A 20,439-nucleotide genomic window follows, 5' to 3' on the forward strand; every position below is an offset into this window, starting at 1 on the left:
GGTTAATTCTTCAGCCGCTGTTGTTTCCATCTGCCGCACCATCAGCTCACGGAAATGTTCTAGAGTAATAAGGTACTCCAGCCCCGAGACTCGATGCCTAGTCTATAGTAACATAGGTTAGGTGAAGCAATTATGTTTCACCAGTCAAATTAATGACGTAATACGTAAGTAGTCAATCTACACAAGTATAACCATTTCGTATGAAATGTTTTGTTATAGCTGTAAATCTAAAATATTTTTATAAATGCCCTACGGCTTTGTGCGAGCTCTTCTATGTAGGTACCACCCACTCATCAGATATTGTACCACTAAACAACAATACTTGGGACTGTTGCGTTCCGGTTTTAAGGGTGAGTGACCCAGACTAACTACAGGCACAAAGGACACATTGTGGGGTTGAGTTGGTTATCGTCTTTGTTCCCAAAGTTGGTGGCGCATTGGCGATGTAAGGAATGGTTAATATTACTTACAACGTCAATGTCTATGAGCGATGATGACCACTTACCATCAGGTGCACCGCCTAACTAAATTATGATGCGAAGGGTTCACAATGCTTTAATTTAAAATAAAGTACGACTACAACATTAAGTTATATAACGCACCTCACCAAATTCTCAATATTCTAACTTCATCTGGAAATAAAAATTAAATTGAATAAATTAGTTGTTTCATTTAACACTTTACTCCACAACACAATATATGTTTTGTACAGGCTTAATGCTTGAGTATTCTTATTTTTTATTATATTTATTATTTGAAAATACTCATTCTTAAGTATTTGTTTTGGAGCGAGTGTCTCATGTACCAGGAGATCACATACAGTGAGTTGGTGTCACCAATTATATTTATATCATAATGCCAATAGGTACTTAAAATATTTATTGCCCGATATAAAATCAGCTATAATACTAAGAATAATTCGCCCAACTAGTGATTGTAATTTATCCTTAAATAATTGACTTTATGCTGTTTAAACAATATTTATATTTACAAAGTAAATATTTCTACTGTGATTCTAATAAATAAATTCATAAACAACAGATTACTTAGGATCACAAATTTGGTAGGTACATGATTGTACGATTTAAAACCTAATAATTGCAGGAATTTTAATCGAAATTGTAACACATTATTTGTATTTCTAGGATCTAAGCCCAGTACTTCGTAATGGCGAACGAGCGAGACGCACGATATCGTTAGTGCCGACAACGAAGAGTTCATCCGACACCCTTATCGACCTCAAGGCTTTGACGCACTTAAAAACTCTACACGACAAAGAAAAGCTAAATTAGGAAAATAATAAGTATTTCGAAAGATCAAGTTCATTTGGAATTAGACAGCAGTCCCAAGAAATAAGGCAGCTTTTTAAAAGTTTTGTATAATATTTTGATAAAACTATCGTAACTTATCAACTTTGATGTGTATTTGATATTTATATAATACTTAGGCTAACTTGATTACAATATATTATATAAATATAAATTCACTTTTTCAAATGAATAACAAACATATACAAAAAATATTATTATTATTATTACAAAAAATATACAGTATTAAAATTGTATTCTCGAATAACGACTGCTTTTGTACAAAATAGTTTATTAAAGTAAAAAAAAACATTGAAATACTTTTATAAGTAAAATTTTTACAATTAAGGAAGGACACTTCTATTTCTTTCCGCCTTTCTTCTCTGCTGCTGCGGCGGCCGCTTGCATTTTCTTCTGCAACTTCTTGAGCTAATGGGATTGTTTGTAGATTAAGGTACTATAGGAAATAGGAAAAACGGCTAAGGCATGGTAGAAAAGTAATGATATAAGGAAAAGGAACGGATTTAGGTTTTTTTCTTCCCCTTTTTACCTTTTCCTTTAAGCTGCATAAAAATATTTTTTTAAAGGAAAACCATACATTTTAATTGAATATCATAAATAATACTTTAGATTATATATATTCATCGTAATCGAAGCTGTTCTATCTAAGTCGTATTTGAAATATATATGTTGCGATTGCGATTGGTAAACTTGCCTCGGAAGTTTGTGTAAAATATAAAATGCTATATACAACTTTACATTGCTGTATTTTCATTATCTTACCCGTTTCTTCTCAGCTCTATTAGCCAACACTTCTCTCCAAGCGTTCTGGATGACTCTCGCTGCGTGCTCTAAGAGGAACTTATTCATTTTTGCAGTCATCTCTTGGTGATACTCCTCTTCTCGTTCTGCCATCAGTGGAATGTATTCTTTATCTTGCTCAGCTAACTTTTCCTAAATAAAAAATACTATTATTTAATTTACTTAAGTAACAAGATGTCCCCCGATACTTAATTCTCATCACATCACGTATGTGGCGATGGAGGAAAACATTATGCAGAAACCCTGCCTGTATCGGTTGCATTTTCGGTACATTTTTTTTTTTACTATTATTAGGCCAGCGTTTGACCGTTGACTTGCCTGATGTTAAGCATCGACACGGTCTAAGATGTAGCACGCTTGCCTATAAGAAACCTATTTACTCTGGATTTGAAGACATCAACATTGTACCTATCGGGAAATACGGACTCAGGCAAAGCATTCCAAAGTTTCGCAGTGCGAATGATGAATGTAGACTCAAAGTGCTTCGTACGTAGGCGGGAAATTTCCACTGGCCGTTCGATAGTAAAAAGGGGCTGGAGGAATCAGTTCATGTAATTCCTGAGCACATTCTCCGAAATGTATGCGATAGAAGACTGAGAGTGATGCAACCACACGTCGATGTTCTAGACTTTGGAGCCTAGACTCGACCAATGCGTCGTCTCCTATCAACCTTCTGGCATGCCTCTCAATCAACTCTAGAGCCTGAAGCTGGTTCTTGGCAGAGCCATCCCAAAGGTGAGAGCAGTACTCCATACATGACCTCACTTGTGCTTTATATAAGTTGAGCAGTTGTTCTGGAGTAAAGTAACGTCTCACTTTGGAGAGGATACCAAGTAAAATAAAAATAAATAACTAAAAAGCAAAACAGAATTAAACTAAACTAAAAAGTAACTAAATAATATAAAAATAGAACTAAAAATTAACCCATTTGTGTAGACATTTTCTTTTTAATGGCCCTGATATTATTGTTAAAGATATCTATAGTATCAAGTAACAGTTAGCAAAAGATAGCATTCTATACAGCGGACCATGCTGACCAAGATTGCTTCTTGTATGAGGCAAACAAAACGTCTTGCGATTCTGTAAGCGGCTACCGTCACGAGGCACTGCGAAACTTAAACGCTCGAGCAGTTCAGGTGCATCAATTAGGCCATTTAGACAAAAAAATTACATCTGCAACCCTTCGACGCTCCTTGAGTGACCTCATATTATAATGAGTAAGACGAGATTCGTATGAAAACAGTTGACTACATCTAAAGTCCGTGTACGATAGGTGGTACAGAAATCGTTTCTAGATTCGCTCTGTTTTGTCGGAGTGAACTTGGTATCCTGGACTCCAAACAGTGCCACAATACTCAAGGATACTACGTACAATACTATTAAACACAAGAATTGACAAGTTATGGTCCTTAAATATTTTCATTTGCCTAAAAACTAGACCGGATATCTTAGATGCCTTAGATGTAATATGCTCAATATGTTGTCGAAATCTTAAAGCAGAATCTATGATAACACCCAGATCTCTAATACTAGAAACATCTTTTAAGGTCACATTATTAATTTTATAGCTACAGTAAATCGGCGACTTCTTCCTAGTAAATTTTATGTAAAAACATTTTTCAATATTCAAAGACATATCATTTTTTGTGCATCACGAATAAGCAGTATCAATGTCATGTTGTAAAGCTTCGACATCGGCTTGGCTTTCAATGGTTCTATAAATTTTCAAGTCATCTGCAAACATCTTGAATTTAGATTTTATATCAAATGCCAAATCATTTATAAAAATTAAGAAGAATGATGGACCTAGGTGTGATCCTTGAGGTACTCCTGAGGGTACGTTGCTCTCGAAGGATTTAAAACCATTAAAAGCGACAAGTTGCGAACGGTTTTCCAAATATAATTCACACTAAAGTAACAGTGAACTGTGAACTCCCATGCATTCAATTTTATTTAATAAAATTTTATGGTTGACTAGATCGAAAGCTTTACGAAAGTCAGTGTATAATGCATGTACTTCACCAGTAGCATCGACTGACTCAGTGATATCTGAAACGTAGCAAACTAAATTAGAAGCTGTGGATTTATGAGGGCGAAATCCATGCTGATTTGAAACTAGGGATGGTGCTATATGATAGTAGATTTTTTTTGTACAAGGCTTTCCAAAATCTTTCCACATACGGATAAAATAGATATAGGCCTATAGTTTGTAATATCTTTTGAATTTCCGGACTTATGTATCGGAGTTACATGAGCAATTTTCCATTTAGCTGGAAATATACCTGTTTGCAAAGAACAATTATAAATAAGTGTTAGTATGCACTACTAACACTGCAACCAATTGTTTAGCGCATTTTTTCAGGAATATCGGAGCTAGATAATCTGGGCGGGGTCCCTTAAGTGGATCTAAGGTAGAAAGTTGTTTAAAAACTTCATCCTCAGTAAGCTTACAATTATTAAATGGTGCATAAGAATTCCGAAATTGAGTTCTATTGTTCAAAATTAATGTCGAAGAACTATTTACTACCTCATAATTTGTGCTTTCTATGTATACCGATGCGAAATATTTAGCAAAAGCGTTGCATATATCTTTCCTTCCCTTCACTACGTGGTCATCTAGAGACATTTTGTTTGGTATACATTTAGTGCCATTTTTTCTTTGTTGTTTAAAAAAGTTCCAAAAATATGTAGGGTCATTTCGAATACTATCAGCTACGCGTTTTTTAAAACTATCATAGCATTTTTTAATCATCATTGTGCAACGTTCTCGCAACAACTCGTAAGTAAATTTATCCATTAAATTATTATATATCTTGCTTTTATGATGGACTTTAGCCTTTTCGCATAGTTCCCTTATTAGAGGAGCTGTGTACCATATCGGATAATGATTTTCACGTGGTTTGCGCATGGGTGTGTGTTTATAGATAATAGGCATTAATATATTGTAGAAAATATTTAGTTTTTCATCAACAGAATTCGTATTTGTTAATAATAATGGCCAATTTATTTGATCTAATTCATTACATACACTCTCGTAGTCACACAAAAAGAAATTTAGGCAGACTCTACGAGAAGGTTTTATAAAGTGGTTCTTCGTAATTTTTAATGTAATTTCATTTGGTGACTTATGAACTTTTATAAAATTTTGACCATTAGACATAACTAGGTCTAAGATACGATCATTAACGTTCGTAATATAATTATGTTGCTTGAAATTTTTAAAAGCAAGGTTTTCCAGAAAAAATACTATCTATGTTGTTACTATGTCGATCGGGTATGAAGTCGTCGCCGTCACTGTTCATTACCCAAGTTATACTAGGTAAATTGAAATCTCCCATAATGAGCGTAGGGGAGTTAGGACTAATTTTATTATTACAAACGTAGTTAACATTTTTAAATAGGCATTTTAATTAATCTTCTGTTATAGGTGGCGGGACATAAATACCGCAGATATATATAACTTTACTTTTATTTATTTTAATCGATATCCATAAATCCTCACATTTTGATTCCCAATCATATTTTCTTATGGACTCAATTTTTTTGTTAACAGCTATAGCGACCCCACCGCCATCCCTCTTATGGCTAGAAAGTGGGCATGAACTGCGATCTCGTCTGTATAAAATGTAACGATTATCAAATATTTCAGTATCAAAAACCGTATTGTTTAACCATGTTTCAGTAAGTACTATTATATCATAGTCATGACATAGCGCTGCTGTAGAAATTGCCTCTATTTTGGTCCTGAGACCTCGCACATTTTGATAAAAACCTTCTAACGCGTATTGTATATAGTAACAATTTAAATACATGCATAGACAATAAAAAAAAATAAGATTTTTTTTTTTAAACAAATACTAAAATACTACTTTAAGCTATTTAAGTTGAGCTTTAGTGGAGAGTGGGACGTCTGAAAATGGAATAAAATATTCCATAGACGTAGCAAATCTGTCACACTTTGCGCGCTAATCGAGGTATCACCAGATGAGAAGCACACACGCTGCCAAGGATAGCATGCAAGGAAAGAGCGCATTCCTTCTCAATCTGCTGACTTGTATCGCTACACACGCCGAGTTCCAGTAGGACTGGGGTTGGGCGGTGAGTAGACAGATACAGATATCACCAGACAGTGGTCGGACTTACCTAACGGTGAAGAGATCGCCACTGAGTAACGGTCCGGATCAGTTGTCAGTAGAAGGTCCAAGCAATAGGCCTTATGCGAGTCAACGTCAGGTACTCGTGTAGCACCATGGACCAGCTGGGTAAGATCTAACGCTAAGACTAGCCTTCGCGTCTCTAACCCAGCATGGTCAGTGTCCTGGTATGGAAATAGCCACTCCTTGTGGTGGGCATTAAAATCCCCCAGAAACACCAATTGGGCTGTGGGGTACAACCGTTGAGCCGCATCAGCCGCCTCACTGAGGTATTCTGTGAGCCTTGTTATCTCTTGATTCCCGCTGTGCGATCACAGACAGACAGGTAGACACAGGCATACAGGATTTTTTCCATACCCGTGTCCACCAAAGCCCAAAGTACCGAAAATGTGGTGTTATGTGGTGTACATGAAGTGTATACATATACAATGTGATGTGTAAATTGCCTCGTTGGTCTAGAAGCTTGATGTAAGGCAGCAAACCCGGAGGTCCTGGGTTCAATTCAGAAAAATTCTCAGTAGGAGCCCGCAGTCTGGAAGTTGAAAGTGTGTACACTCCCGTGCCTCGGAAAGCACGTAAAACCGTTGGTCCTGCGCCTGAACTCTTTCCGATTGTGTTGGATTGCCGTCCTATCGGATTATGAGAGTTAGGGAACAGAGAGTGCACCAGTGCTTGCGCACACACTTGTGCACTATAATATCTCCTGCGTAGTTGGCTAATCTCTCTTGAGATTGGCTGCTGTGGCCGAAATCGGTCTTTAGGACATTATTATTATTATTATCAATGCAATCAAACAGCGTAAAGAAAAGGCCTTGCTTACAACTTTCATTAAAATGATTAAATTAATTTCTATATATTATATATAGTAAGTTCAATATTTACGTACATACGTGTAAAAGCTAGCCATAAAGCATTAAAATTGATTTAGTAAACATCGACTCCGCATATTATGTCGTTTTAAATTAAAATTTATTAGTTTTTAACAGTTTAAGTTGCATTACTTTTTAATAACATCTCAAACAATGTGTGTTATCGTTATTGTTGGTTACACTTCATTAATTTCGTGGTAAAAGAACAATTAAAGTGTATATAGACGACAATAAAATTATGTGGTAACTAAAGTTAAGTTAAACTTTAATTAAAGTGCTAAGGATTTAAATGTGAACTGTGGATTTAATTATTATTACAAAGCAATATTCAAAGAACTCAGTTTTAGTGCATTACAGGAAATTAAATGTGTATCGAACTAAATTAATTAGTGAGTGAACATTTTGTAAGTGTGGGTGAACTTATTATTACATGGCCGGTAACTTAATAACAAAGTTATGTCGATTTCATCTATCGACAAACTGATGAAACGTATCTGTAATTTGGTGTCACTCACGTAAGTAAAGATTGGTCTAATGGTACCTACGGCCGCCTCAAGCTATACTAAGACGACTGATCAGGGTTCTAATCCTTACCAAATCTGAACTGAATAAATTTTTATAAAATTTGTATCTTTCTTGAATACATTAAAAGAAACTTCTAAACTTTAAAATAATGTCTTCTAAAATTAAATTTGAATGTTGTTTACGAAATCCCAATTCAGTAGAAATAATCAAATGTCAGATATGTCTAAGGAAATATCATTATGCTTGTGTTAGTACCACTAAAACATCGTATGCTGAACTGACAGAGCATTCCAAAATCTCCTGGCTCTGTCCGACTTGCTCGAGACCTAAGAGCGATAATACAAATACGCCAGTGAGACAACCGGCGAGCAATATCTCACCACAAGAATCAAATAATATTACGGTTAGGCGCATACAAACAAGCAACGCTAGCAATGTATTAAGTGATGAGACATTAAATGAAGTACGAAGCATCTTTCGAGAAGAACTTAAATGTATAATCGATGCATTTAAAGTAAATATTATGAATGAAATAAATGGAAAATCAATGAGGTACTCGAAAACATGTCTAGCATAACATCGTCTATTACTTTCATGGAAAAAGAATTTGAAGAAGTAAAGCAGGAAATGAACAGTAAAACACAAATTATTAAGTCTCTTGAGAATGAAAATAAGTTGTTACGTTCTGACATTTCAAATCTTCATTCTAGACTCGCATTACTTGAACAACAATCTAGGGCATATAATCTAGAAATACAATGCATCCCAGAATTCAGGTCAGAAAATCTTGTAACTACTGTAAAACAAATAGCTAACACCGTGAAATGTAACTTAAACGATAATGACATACAAACTTGTACGAGGATTATGAAAATCAATAAGGATAGCCCACGCCCAAGATCGGTTCTGGTGAAATTTAGTACAATAAGAACTAGAGATAGTTTTTTGGCGGCTGTCATATCATTTAATAAAAAAGCGGGCAATAACAAAGAAAAACTGAATACGAGTCACCTAGGAATTAGCGGAGACAAAAAACCTGTTTATGTATGTGAACATCTTCCTCCTGACATAAAAGCCCTGCATGCTGAAGCACGTTTAAAGTCAAAACAAATTGGATACCGCTATGTATGGGTGAAGAATGGACGAGTATATATGCGCAAAACTGAAAATACGGAATACGTTTATGTAAAAAATATTGATATTCTTAAGAATTTATCGTAATATTAATTTTGTATGTTTTCTTAATTAAAAGAGTTGGTTATAATTTGTAAAATACGATTCGTTATTATGTTATTATCAGAATGTTAGGGGTATAAATACTACCTTGCAAGATGTAAATCGCGAAGTATTAAGTAATAATTATGATGTTATTATTTTAACCGAAACATGGCTTAACAGCAATGTCTCTGATAATGAAATATTTGATGATAGATATTTTATTTATAGGCGTGACAGAGAAACATGCAAGTACTCTCATAAGAAAACTGGTGGTGGTGTCCTTATAGCAATCTCAAAAAGCTTTCCATCGCGTCGGTGTTTTGAGCTGGAGACCGATTGTGAGGATCTCTGGGTCTCTATAGAAATCTATTCTGGGAATCACTTAACAAAAATACACTTATGTGCTGTGTATTTTCCTCCTCCCTTAAACCAAAGCTTTTTAGAAGTATTTATTGACAAGGCAAGTAATATAATAACTAATAATTATGGCGACCACTGCGCTACGGTAATTATTGGAGACTTTAATTTACCCGGATTAGCATGGAATGAACCAAATACTGTGCTGATCCCTGACACTCATTCAAATAACTCATCGCTTAAAAATATATTTAAAGAATTTCTTGACTTTAATTCGCTATATCAGTTTAACAACGTAAAAAATATTAAACACAATTTGCAGGACTATGTTCTCTGTGACCGGGACATGATGAGTGTAAATGAGAGCTTATCTCCATTACGTAAAATCGATACATTCCATCCTCCTCTAGATGTAATTATAAAAATACCTTCGAAATCTTCCTCTTCAAAAAATAATTCAAAAAACAAATATCAATTCTTTAAAGCCGATTATGACATCATATTGGCATCTCTTAACAATGTTGATTGGCTTCAAGAATTCAAGGATTGTCTCGATAATGTTAATGAAATGGTAGATAGGTTTTATACCATACTATATACAACTATTAATAAATACGTCCCGAAAAAACCTGTGTCACAAAAGTCTTATCCATCTTGGTTTACACCCACCTTAATAAAATGCCTAAAAAGAAAATATAAGCTCCATATTAAATTAAAACAGTATAACAACCCATTGGATAAAATAGAATTTCAATACCTAAGAAAAGACTGTAACAAATTGATCAAACATTGTTATGACAATTACATAACGATGATTGAAAATGCAATCTCGAAGAATCCTCGGTATTTTTGGACGCATTTCAAAAACAAGCGTAAAAATTCTAGCGCCTACCCTACATCGATGGTCTATGGAAATGTCGAAGCAAGAAATAAACAAGATGTTTCGAATCTTTTTGCAGCGTATTTTTCCTCCGTCTATGTAAATGACAACACATCAAACTACTGTGCACCTGATCCCAAAACTTACGTTGGTAATATATACCTATCACAAGGCGACATCGAAAAAAAATTAAAGAGGCTTGATCATAATAAAGGCGCAGGACCAGATAACATATCTCCCTACTTCCTTTCAATGTGTGCGTCTACTTTATCTTTTCCATTGTATCTCATTTTTAATACATCTTTAAATACAGGAATATTTCCACAAGTTTGGAAGGAGGCCAGAATTGTACCTGTGTTTAAAAGCAATGATCCCGCTTCCGTCGAAAATTATCGTCCGATATCAATCTTGTCAGCTGTGGCAAAGGTCTTCGAAAGTCTTGTACATTATAATTTAGCAGATTATCTTAAATCCCATATAAATAGTAATCAGCACGGATTCGTATCAGGAAGATCTACTAATACCAACCTTGTCACCTTTGTTACAGAAACAGTTAGAGCTGTAGATGAGGGTGAACAAATTGATGCAATTTATACAGATTTTTCGAAGGCTTTTGATACGGTTAATCACTCTATATTATTGGAGATATTGAGATCGTTCGGTATAACTGACACCTTACTAAAGTGGTGCACCTCTTATATTAACGCACGCCCATCTACAGTAGTTATTGATGGATATCAGTCAGTTCCATACATTGCACATTCAGGAGTACCACAGGGATCAAATCTAGGTCCAATATTTTTTAATATATTTATAAACGAGTTACCCTTAATATTTAAACACGTTAGAGCCTACTTGTATGCTGATGATTTAAAAATAACAAAGACTATTAAAACTCACAATGACGTGACAATAGTACAGGAAGATATTGATCGCCTTGAAAACTGGTGCAAATTACATAAAATGAAATTAAACATCAAGAAGTGCTACCATATTCAGTTTACACGAAAAAGAAACACTATAGAAAGTGCGTACAATATATCTGGTATTACTATAAACAAGGTGCAAACTATTCGAGATTTAGGAGTTATTTTGGACTCGAAGCTTCAATTTAATACTCACGTCGAACACATTACAACATCCGCATTCAAGTCTTTGGGGTTCATTTTGAGAAACTCTAAGGAGCTACATAAGTCATATACAATCATAACTCTTTACAACTCCTTGGTTAGAAGTAAACTGGAATACTGTTCTGTTGTCTGGAGCCCTCAATATAAAATTCATATTGATACAATCGAGAGAGTGCAAAAGAAGTTTTTAAAATTTTTACATTATAGATTTAATAACTTGAGGGGCGAACAGTACCAGGACCGACTTAATAACTACCACTTACTGTCCTTGAATTGTCGAAGAAAACTTTTAGATCTAACGTTTCTACACAAATTATTAAATAATAAAATTGATTGCCCACAAATCCTCTCTATGATTGGTTTTAACGTGCCTTTCAGAATACCTAGATACGAGTCACCGTTATTTGTAACAACTAAACAAAAAACCAACCTAGGAAAAAATTCACCAATAAACAGACTAGCTAGGACGTATAACGAGCTATCGACTGGTATCAATGAACTAGACATCTTGCATGATGGTAACTACTCCTTTAAAAATAAAATTGCCTCACATCTAAAACACTTTACATAGAATATAAATAAATAGTTATGATGTTATGTTATCTGCTTTTTTCTGTGTTTTTTTTTTTATATCGTGAAATTTTTTTTTAAATACTTGTGAACAATTTTTTGACACCATTACTTTGTTACTTTGATTATTCAATGGAATTCTTATATAGTTTTATTAGCTTTTTTTTCCTTTTTTACAATTTTTATTTTTTACATAAATTAAGATAAATCCTGTATTTTGTAAGCATGTTTTTTACGCAAATGAATATCTATTATTTTTATTAATGTAACTCTGTTAGTCGATGATTGCCTATAACAAATTGCATGCTGTAATTACCTGTAAGTAAAAGAACAATTGAAATGTATTACTAAAAATTACTGCTGTACACGAATTATTGTATCTTTTGTTGGTAGTTCTAAAATAAAAAAAAAAAAATAAAAAAAAAAAAAAATTGTAAATAGGAAATCGTTAGACATTCCATTTTAGTTTTGCGTTGTTACAAATTTTAATTGTTTAATAAGATTTTAAATCACTTGCATATAATAAATAGTTCAACCATAGCGACTCTTATTTTTTGAAATTATATCTATATCTGTTTTTATACAAACATTCAAGATGCTTAAACAAGATAATGTCAATACGCTATATTAACAGTGAATATCAAACCTGTAGTTCTTCACATTTTTGCACTTCATCTTCATACTTCTCAGTGTAATCGTCGAGATCGACCTGTTTTTCTCCCATTTCAAGATCGTATTTCTGTAGCCAAGACAACAACTGGGTCTCTACCTTAAATCTAAAATATTATAAAAAGAAATGCTACAATTTTAGAGGTAGTGTAGGTAAAATTCATAAAATATACACAAACAATTTTATATGATTCAGAAAAGTATGATCTTAACCCAATAATATAAAATAATATAAAATTTTCAATGTATTTCGTATAAACAGACTCAAAAAAGTGATTTTCAAATTATTTTTGCATACAACTTCGCATAGCACCGCCACTACGCGGTTTGCTGCAATATTTTGATTAATTAAAAGGACAAAAGCTTATATTCAATAAATACACATAAAAATATGTTTATGTTGTTCATTTATTTAAGATCCTACCTTCGAGCTCGCTGATTTTTCTCATCAATGAGGTGAGCTTTCAGTAAATTCTCATAATTTTCTTTAGATTCCATCTCTTCCTCTTTAAGCATTTCATTCTTGACTATATGGGCTCGCGTAGACAAAACCATTTGACGGTCTGAATCCAAACTAAAACAATCAACCTGTGCTTTTTTTCTTAAATTCAATAGATTTTATACGTAAACGCCAAAATATATCGCTACAAAATTCAAAATAAACTGCAATAAAAATTATCAAATTTTGTTAAAAATATGTTAAATGCCTTGGGTGGGCCCAAGGCATTTTACTCACATTTTTTTCTTAAGCTTAATATCAGCTTCTTGATTAAGCATAGCCAATTCTTTCTCCAACTTTGCGATCATGGCTGATTTCATTTTCATTGTTTCTTCAAATCTTTCGTTCTCGTCTTTTAGGGTTTCCGTGTATTCTATGGATATTTGATAATATATACTACGTATTAAAATTATAAACATAACCAGTGAAAACCAACTAATGATTATTATGTGCACCACACAATACTATTGAATCATATTTTAAATACATTTTTAATTTTAAGGAAAAAAATTACTAAAGGAAATATATTTTATTATATTTGTTACCTTTGATTTTCGCCAGCAAATTCTCATTAGAAGCCTCAAGTTTCCTGGTATTAAGCTTAGTGGTTAATTCTTCAGCCGCTGTTGTTTCCATCTGCCGCACCATCAGCTCACGGAAATGTTCTAGAGTAATAAGGTACTCCAGCCCCGAGACTCGATGCCTAGTCTATAGTAACATAGGTTAGGTGAAGCAATTATGTTTCACCAGTCAAATTAATGACGTAATACGTAAGTAGTCAATCTACACAAATATAACCATTTCGTATGAAATGTTTTGTTATAGCTGTAAATCTAAAATACTTTTATAAATGCCCTACGGCTTTGTGCGAGCCCTTCTATGTAGGTACCACCCACTCATCAGATATTGTACCACTAAACAACAATACTTGGGACTGTTGCGTTCCCGTTTGAAGGGTGAGTGACCCAGACTAACTACAGGCACAAGGGACACATTATGGGGTTGAGTTGATTATCGTCTTTGTTCCCAAGGTTGGTGGCGCATTGGCGATGTAAGGAATGGTTAATATTACTTACATCGTCAATTTCTATGAGCGATGATGACCACTTACCATCAGGTGCACCGCCTAACTAAATTATGATGCGAAGGAATGCTTTAATTTAAAATAAAGTAGGACTACAAGATTAAGTTATATTACGCACCTCACCAAATTCTGAATATTCTAACTTCATCTGGAAATAAAAATTAAATTGAATAAATTAGTCGTTTCATTTAACACTTTACTCCACAACACAATATATGTTTTGTACAGGCTTAATGCTTGAGTATTCAGTTAGCTAACCTTAGTGCAGCAAACGTTTGTAAGTGTGCAAAAAAAATCGGAGAAAATTAATTGTCGCTTGAATACGCCGCGTCAACGATTCTTCATAATCTTTTAACAAAATTGTATACCCAAATGTATACTATCAATATCAATTGTTAATTGAAAGCGTTAAGCTAAGTTATAAGAAATAGTAATTGCTCGACCTCTTGAACCATTTCTTCTACGATTGGACGAAGTGCCGGATAGCTGTTCATTATATATATCAAATGACCAAGCTCAGGGTTAAGACGGTTCTTCAATGATACATCGCCCTAAAAATAACAGAATACGGAATTTAATTACATATGGTCTACCGTTGTTAGGAATGAATTCCCAGAGTTTCGACACAGATATGAGACTGAGACACTATGAGAATTACAGATGAAGTATTTTAAAAATTATTTAAGAAGTATATAACTGACTACAGTAAGCAAATAAAGTACTATCTATCTGGGATTAATTTAGAAATGACCTTCGAATTATTTGAAATTAAGTATAAGATATACCAACCGCCTTTATGTCGTCCATAGCAGCCATATTTAGTAGACTCGACGAGAACAATGGATTATCATACTGCTCAAATATAAAGACCAGGTCTTCCATATGCTGAGATGATAACATGGAACTGAGAGTACGATACTCTTGCACCAGGTTCGGAAGACAAAGAGCCAATTTTGTTTTGTAGACTGCTCCGTCCAGAATCTTAGTGATGCGTTCGGCTTGGATATGACACTCCAAATCGATTGGAGACGTGGCTACATGGTGACAGTAAAACAAAAATCACTCAATCATTAGTTCAGCAAATATAACTATCACGAGGTTGCTTTATGTATTTTTTACTATTGCCAAATAATATTTAATAAAATTTTATAAAAAAATGCATTACATATTTTTGTTCTTGATGAACATGTTTTAAAAAGGCTATGTAATAATAATTGTACAATAAAAATAAAATAATTTTCATTCAAAACCCCGTTATAAAAGCATTATCTAATATATAAAAATCTCATGGCACGGTGTTTGTGGTCGAACTCCTCCGAAACGGCTAGACCGATTTTTATAAAAATTGTTATGTATATTTGGGAGGTATGAGAATCGGTCGTAAAATATATTTTATACCGCTAGGTGTGAAGGGTGTCCCTATCCAGATATTTTTTTTGTAATTTTTTTTATTTTGTATTTTATTTAGATTTAGCGTCAAAAAATACATATAGCCCCAAATTTTCACCTCCCTAACCCATCATCCCATTTTGTAATCACGATTTTAGTATTTTTGTATGAACAATATCAAAATAATTACTTATAGTGAACCATCGACTTTCGTCTACGTCATTCACGAGAAGCGTCGCATCATTTTGACATTTAAAAATTTTCAACATATTTAACGATTTATTTAATTGATAAGAAATATAAACGTGTTTTACGATATTGAAAAGGTTGGTAAAATACTAAAAGATCAAATACATTATCGGTATAACGTTTTTATCAGTAAATACAACAATTTGGTCTATTTGTGTGTGTGCGTTACAGTGAAAAATGCCAGCAAGGGGGCCCATTTGAGCCGTCGAACTATTAAAGCATCAAGCCTGCGTAATAATAGAGCAGAAAAAACAAACGAACAACTCTAACAAAATAACGAAAATATGCGTGTGGGCCATTGTCATCATGGAACGGTTTGCTCATCGGCACATATCCAGTAGCAAGGCTGTCCCTGAAGTCCATTCGCACACGAAAACATATTGCAAAGGACTTCGTTCCTCCCCGGGTCTCTTCTTCCCCAACCGTACATTGTTTTTTTGTTACCGTTTTAATTTACACGGGACTTATATCGTGCTTTCATTGTAATTTTATGGAGGAAAGTCAAGAAACCGAAATTGTAGCAAGTGTAAATAATGCAATCTTGAAAAATAAGTTAATAAATCATGTAAATTAATTCAAGTATACATACATTACATACATTCAATATAGACATGATTCGAGTGTTTACTATTGACAGTATAATCAGAGAAATGATAGTACATATAATCATATGCTCAGCGTCAAAAAAACTATCGAAAGAAAAGAAAACAAAATCAATGACCATTATTTATCACGCAATTATGATAATATTTAATTTATAATAGACTGTTTTTGATGTTTAATTTATTGTTAAAAGGTTTAAATTACTTTAAAATTAAATCCTTTAGAAATAATATCATTATTCTGAATCAAATTTAATTATTTAATGCAATAAGTAAAACTTAATTTCATTTGAATTCTGTTAGCAGCACCACCTTTGAACAGACTGTTTGTTTATATAGTTTGTGTGAAATAAATCATCTCAAGTTGTGTAAAATATTACACTATATTTCAAAAAATATTTAGAAGTAATTCAATTTGTCTGTTTTAATAGAAACTACTAGTTGCTAATAATTGAATCGATTGAAAGGCAATAAAAAGTCGCGGTTGCCTCACTGGAATTATAAAAGTATTAATTTTAATTAATATCTTAGGAGTCACGGCAAAATTAAAATTCTCGCGCAAGAAGAAAAATTATGGTGATGGCCAACGATGCGATAGCGAAATAGCCAGCGCAAAGATTATGTTCTATTCGTATGTACTATGCTTATCCCATATTCTACCGCCAGTGTAACTACAGGTACAAGGGACAATTTAGTTCCTAAGGTTGGTGGCGCATTCTCGATGTAAGGAATGGTTAATATTTTTATAGTGCCAATGTATATGGGTGGGGGTGACCATTTACCAATATTATGAGGGAAACAAATCTGTCTCATAATGTGGGACGCATGTACGATGAGCCACCACTAAAACACAAAATCCGTAGACATAACCTAAGAAAACAATAATAAATAAACGTATGAAAAAATTCGCAGGGTGGTGTTGCTACATGAGTCTCACCGAACGTGGATTACTATAATCTTGGTTTGGAGCGAGACTTTTTTTCATCTATACATAAAATGTCCCTTCCCCTGGGATCTTGTTGAGAGTGAACGTGTGTTGCTTTAAAAAAAATTGTTAACAAATAATTAAAAAAAATTAGGATTGCATAACTATCAGGAAGATAGCGACGGCAACGAGTGCGTATCGCTCATAGGCCAAGTGAGTGAAACAGTGAAATTATCATCTTGTTGTCTGAAGCGCAGGAGCGCCGCCCGCTGGTGCCACCCAACTACAGCACTTGCATGCATTGTCTTTGTATGCAACCGCTCCGCCACCGCTGGACTCGTAGTACTCTGTGTAAGCTATGCCTATTAAACGGTCTCCACCGCATTGTGCTTCACCAATGCTTTTTGCAATTCACTGCCTCAGAACCTAATAAATCTACTCATGACCATGATAACGATGCTTCTCAGTCGAAGGTGACATTTAGAAGCAAACGGAAACACATGCCCGAGCAAGATTATTTAAATAATCATAAATCCGATATTTTAGAAATGTTTCAAAAATGGACAAAATAACAGGACTCTAAATTTTCTACAATTATTGTTTCAATAAATGAACTAAAAGGGCAAAATACAGAAATTAAGACTGCCATCGAGTTTCTTTCATAGAAATACGATGAAGTTTTAACAAGAATTAATTCGTTGGAGGAGAAGAGGTTAGAAACTTCAAAGCAAATCCGGAGTCTTGAAAACAAAATTGAGGCCCTTGAAAGAAATTCTAGAGGGGCATGCAAAAGCCGAGATGGCCTAGTGGTAAGAACGCGTGAATCTTAACCGATGATCGTGGGTTCAAGCACCACTGAATTTTCATGTGCTTAATTTGTGTTTATAATTCATCTCGTGCTTAACGGTGAAGGAAAACATCGTGAGGAAACCTGCATGTGTCTAATTTCATTGAAATTCTGCCACATGTGAATTCTACCAACCCACATTGGAGCAGCGTGGTGGAATAAGCTCCAAACCTTCTCCTCAAAAGGGAGAGGAGGCCTTAGCCCAGCAGTGGGACATTAACAGGCTGTTACTGTATGCATTGAATTTAGAAACATACCTCAAAAACAAAACGAGACAAAGGAGTCTTTAATCGAAATTATCAAATCTACTGCCAAGGTATTAAAAGTAAATGTTCAACATTCAGAAATCAAAAATATTTTAAGAATTAATTCTAAAACGGAATATAAGCCGATACTTTGCGATTTTTCAACTATTTTAATAAAAGATTAATTCTTGAAGTCCTTTAAAAGGTACAACAAAGACAATGTTACCAAACTCAATACAAATAATATTAACATTGATGGCACTTCAAAGCAGATATACATCTCCGAAAATCTTACTGCATCTGCTAGAAGAGTCTTTTTTATGGCAAGGGATGCGGCTAAAGAAAAAGGATACTTATTTTGGTGGACGTCGTCAGGAAGGATATTTGTACGCAAACGTGAAAGTACACCGCACATTATCATTAATAGTGAAAGCGATATAAAATATATTATCTGACTAGTTATTTTAGCATGAATGTTTTTTTCTTCTGCTATTGTATTTTTATTTCAAATTTATTTTAACATACTTATAAATTATTTTAATATAGTTTTATCCAAGCCACACGCTAAGAAATATTTCAAAAACACTTCCAAAAATGAAGCTTGAGCGAATTTCCATGTACCAGGAGATCATATACAATGGTCTCAGAGAACGCGGATTACTATAATCTTGGTTTAGTGCGAGTGTCTCATGTACCAGAAGATCATATACAGTGAGTTGGTCTCACCGAACGCGGATTACTACAATCTTGGTTTGGAGCGAGTGCATAGTTGAAAAAAATCTTGTCGGTTTCTAAAACCTGCACTCTGAAGCGTTGGTAACTTGTAGGTAATCTTTATTTTATAATTATATCTATGTCATATTAATAAATTTTTACCTATGAGGTAAAAATCTCTTTTTAATAATAAGCTTTTATTTACAAATTTTGGTTTCAATGCTGTTGATCGTTGAGTCTTTATCTAATGCTTGATGAAAACACAGAACACGTATACCACAAAAAAATACATTGCCATCAGAATCAATACGTAAAACGCCGTAGGATAAGAAGAAGTGCAAGTCATCTTGCAAGATTTCATCGAAACAAACTAAGAAACACTGTTACACTACGGTAATTGTTGCACTCATGCCTCCTAAATGTAATATTCCTATATATTATATATTTACCATTGTCCTTTGTAAAATCTTGGTCCTCAGCCGAGGTCGCTCCAGATCGAGTGCTGCCCGTTTTGGAACTGCCGGAGAATGTTGATGGCGACTGTAATGTGCCTGACGATTGAGCATCCATTTCACGACTTGAACTTGATTTTTAAATATATAATGTAGAATTTTATATATTTTACTATCAGCTTAACTTCCGAACGTACGTAACGTATAACAATAGACGTAATTTTTTTCAAACGTTGTTATTTTATTTTGACATTTGTATATAAAAAAGTTACAAGACCTCTTTTTAAAAAAAAAAATTAAACAAGCTTATAATTTGTGTCCTTTGGAAGTTACTATCAATATGATATATTTATCTTTGCTAGGAATTAAACAAAGTGTTGCGCTAGGCAATATGTTGCTATGATACTTCGTATTGGATTAATCAATACGTTATGTTTACTTTCAATGTGCAATGACGATTTGATCTCTATAAGGTACCGTTATAATTACGAGTATTTTATCAAATAGTTATTTACAATAATTTATTTCGTTATTACAGCATTATTGGTGATTTCAGGGCGGTCATTGCTATTTGACAAACTTTTATACAACTACCTTGTGGTACGTATGGGTCAATTATTGCGATTGAATTTTATACCACTTTCACCTAAAATTTTCAATTTAGTAATTTTGTTTCTTTGACAATGCAAACTAGTATACTTAATTTTGTTTCCAAAGTACAGAGATAAAATAAAACTGTCCAATTTTTTATAATATTATTATTTTGATTTCCTTGTTAGCTTCAAGTTTAGTTTAATTTTATAAAACGTCGCCACGGTATTAGTTAAGATTAGCCGACTAAAGCTTTTTTGTTAATTTTATTAGGTCCTTAATACTTTCTTTCTAATGAATAATAATTCTTAACTGTGCTGCCTCTGTTAATACCACGAAAG

The 20,439-nt window shown here is 33.7% G+C and overlaps 2 protein-coding genes across 2 annotated transcripts in view; one reads left to right on the top strand and one right to left on the bottom strand.

Annotated features, from left to right (window-relative positions):
- LOC126773668 (differentially expressed in FDCP 6-like) overlaps positions 1-1,891 on the top strand; it is a 39,260-nt gene extending 37,369 nt beyond the window's left edge. The window contains exon 11 of the transcript XR_007669760.1: positions 1,657-1,891. The gene's annotated coding sequence lies outside the window, so the exon portion shown is untranslated. The remainder of the gene's footprint in view (positions 1-1,656) is intronic.
- LOC126773680 (dynein regulatory complex protein 10-like) lies at positions 1,668-19,625 on the bottom strand. The gene is made up of 10 exons (XM_050494751.1): positions 19,505-19,625; positions 14,874-15,118; positions 14,528-14,635; positions 14,203-14,232; positions 13,546-13,708; positions 13,238-13,373; positions 12,926-13,075; positions 12,479-12,608; positions 2,091-2,261; positions 1,668-1,736 (listed from the first exon to the last, which is right to left on the bottom strand). Exons 1-10 carry the CDS (start codon positions 19,623-19,625, stop codon positions 1,668-1,670), a joined length of 1,323 nt encoding a protein of 440 aa, XP_050350708.1.
- Positions 19,626-20,439: the final 814 nt, after the last annotated feature.

Source organism: Nymphalis io, chromosome 15 (assembly GCF_905147045.1).
Source record: "Nymphalis io chromosome 15, ilAglIoxx1.1, whole genome shotgun sequence".
Lineage (NCBI taxonomy): Eukaryota > Metazoa > Arthropoda > Insecta > Lepidoptera > Nymphalidae > Nymphalis > Nymphalis io.

Coding starts and splice junctions, on each gene's coding strand:
- LOC126773680 (XM_050494751.1), bottom strand. CDS start 19,625: ATGGATGCTCAATCGTCAGGCACATTACAGTCGCCATCAACATTCTCC. Junction 15,119..19,504: donor AGATTTTACAAAGGACAATG/GTAAATATATAA, acceptor GTCACCATGTAG/CCACGTCTCCAATCGATTTG. Junction 2,262..12,478: donor AAAAATGTGAAGAACTACAG/GTTTGATATTCA, acceptor TTTTTTATTTAG/GAAAAGTTAGCTGAGCAAGA.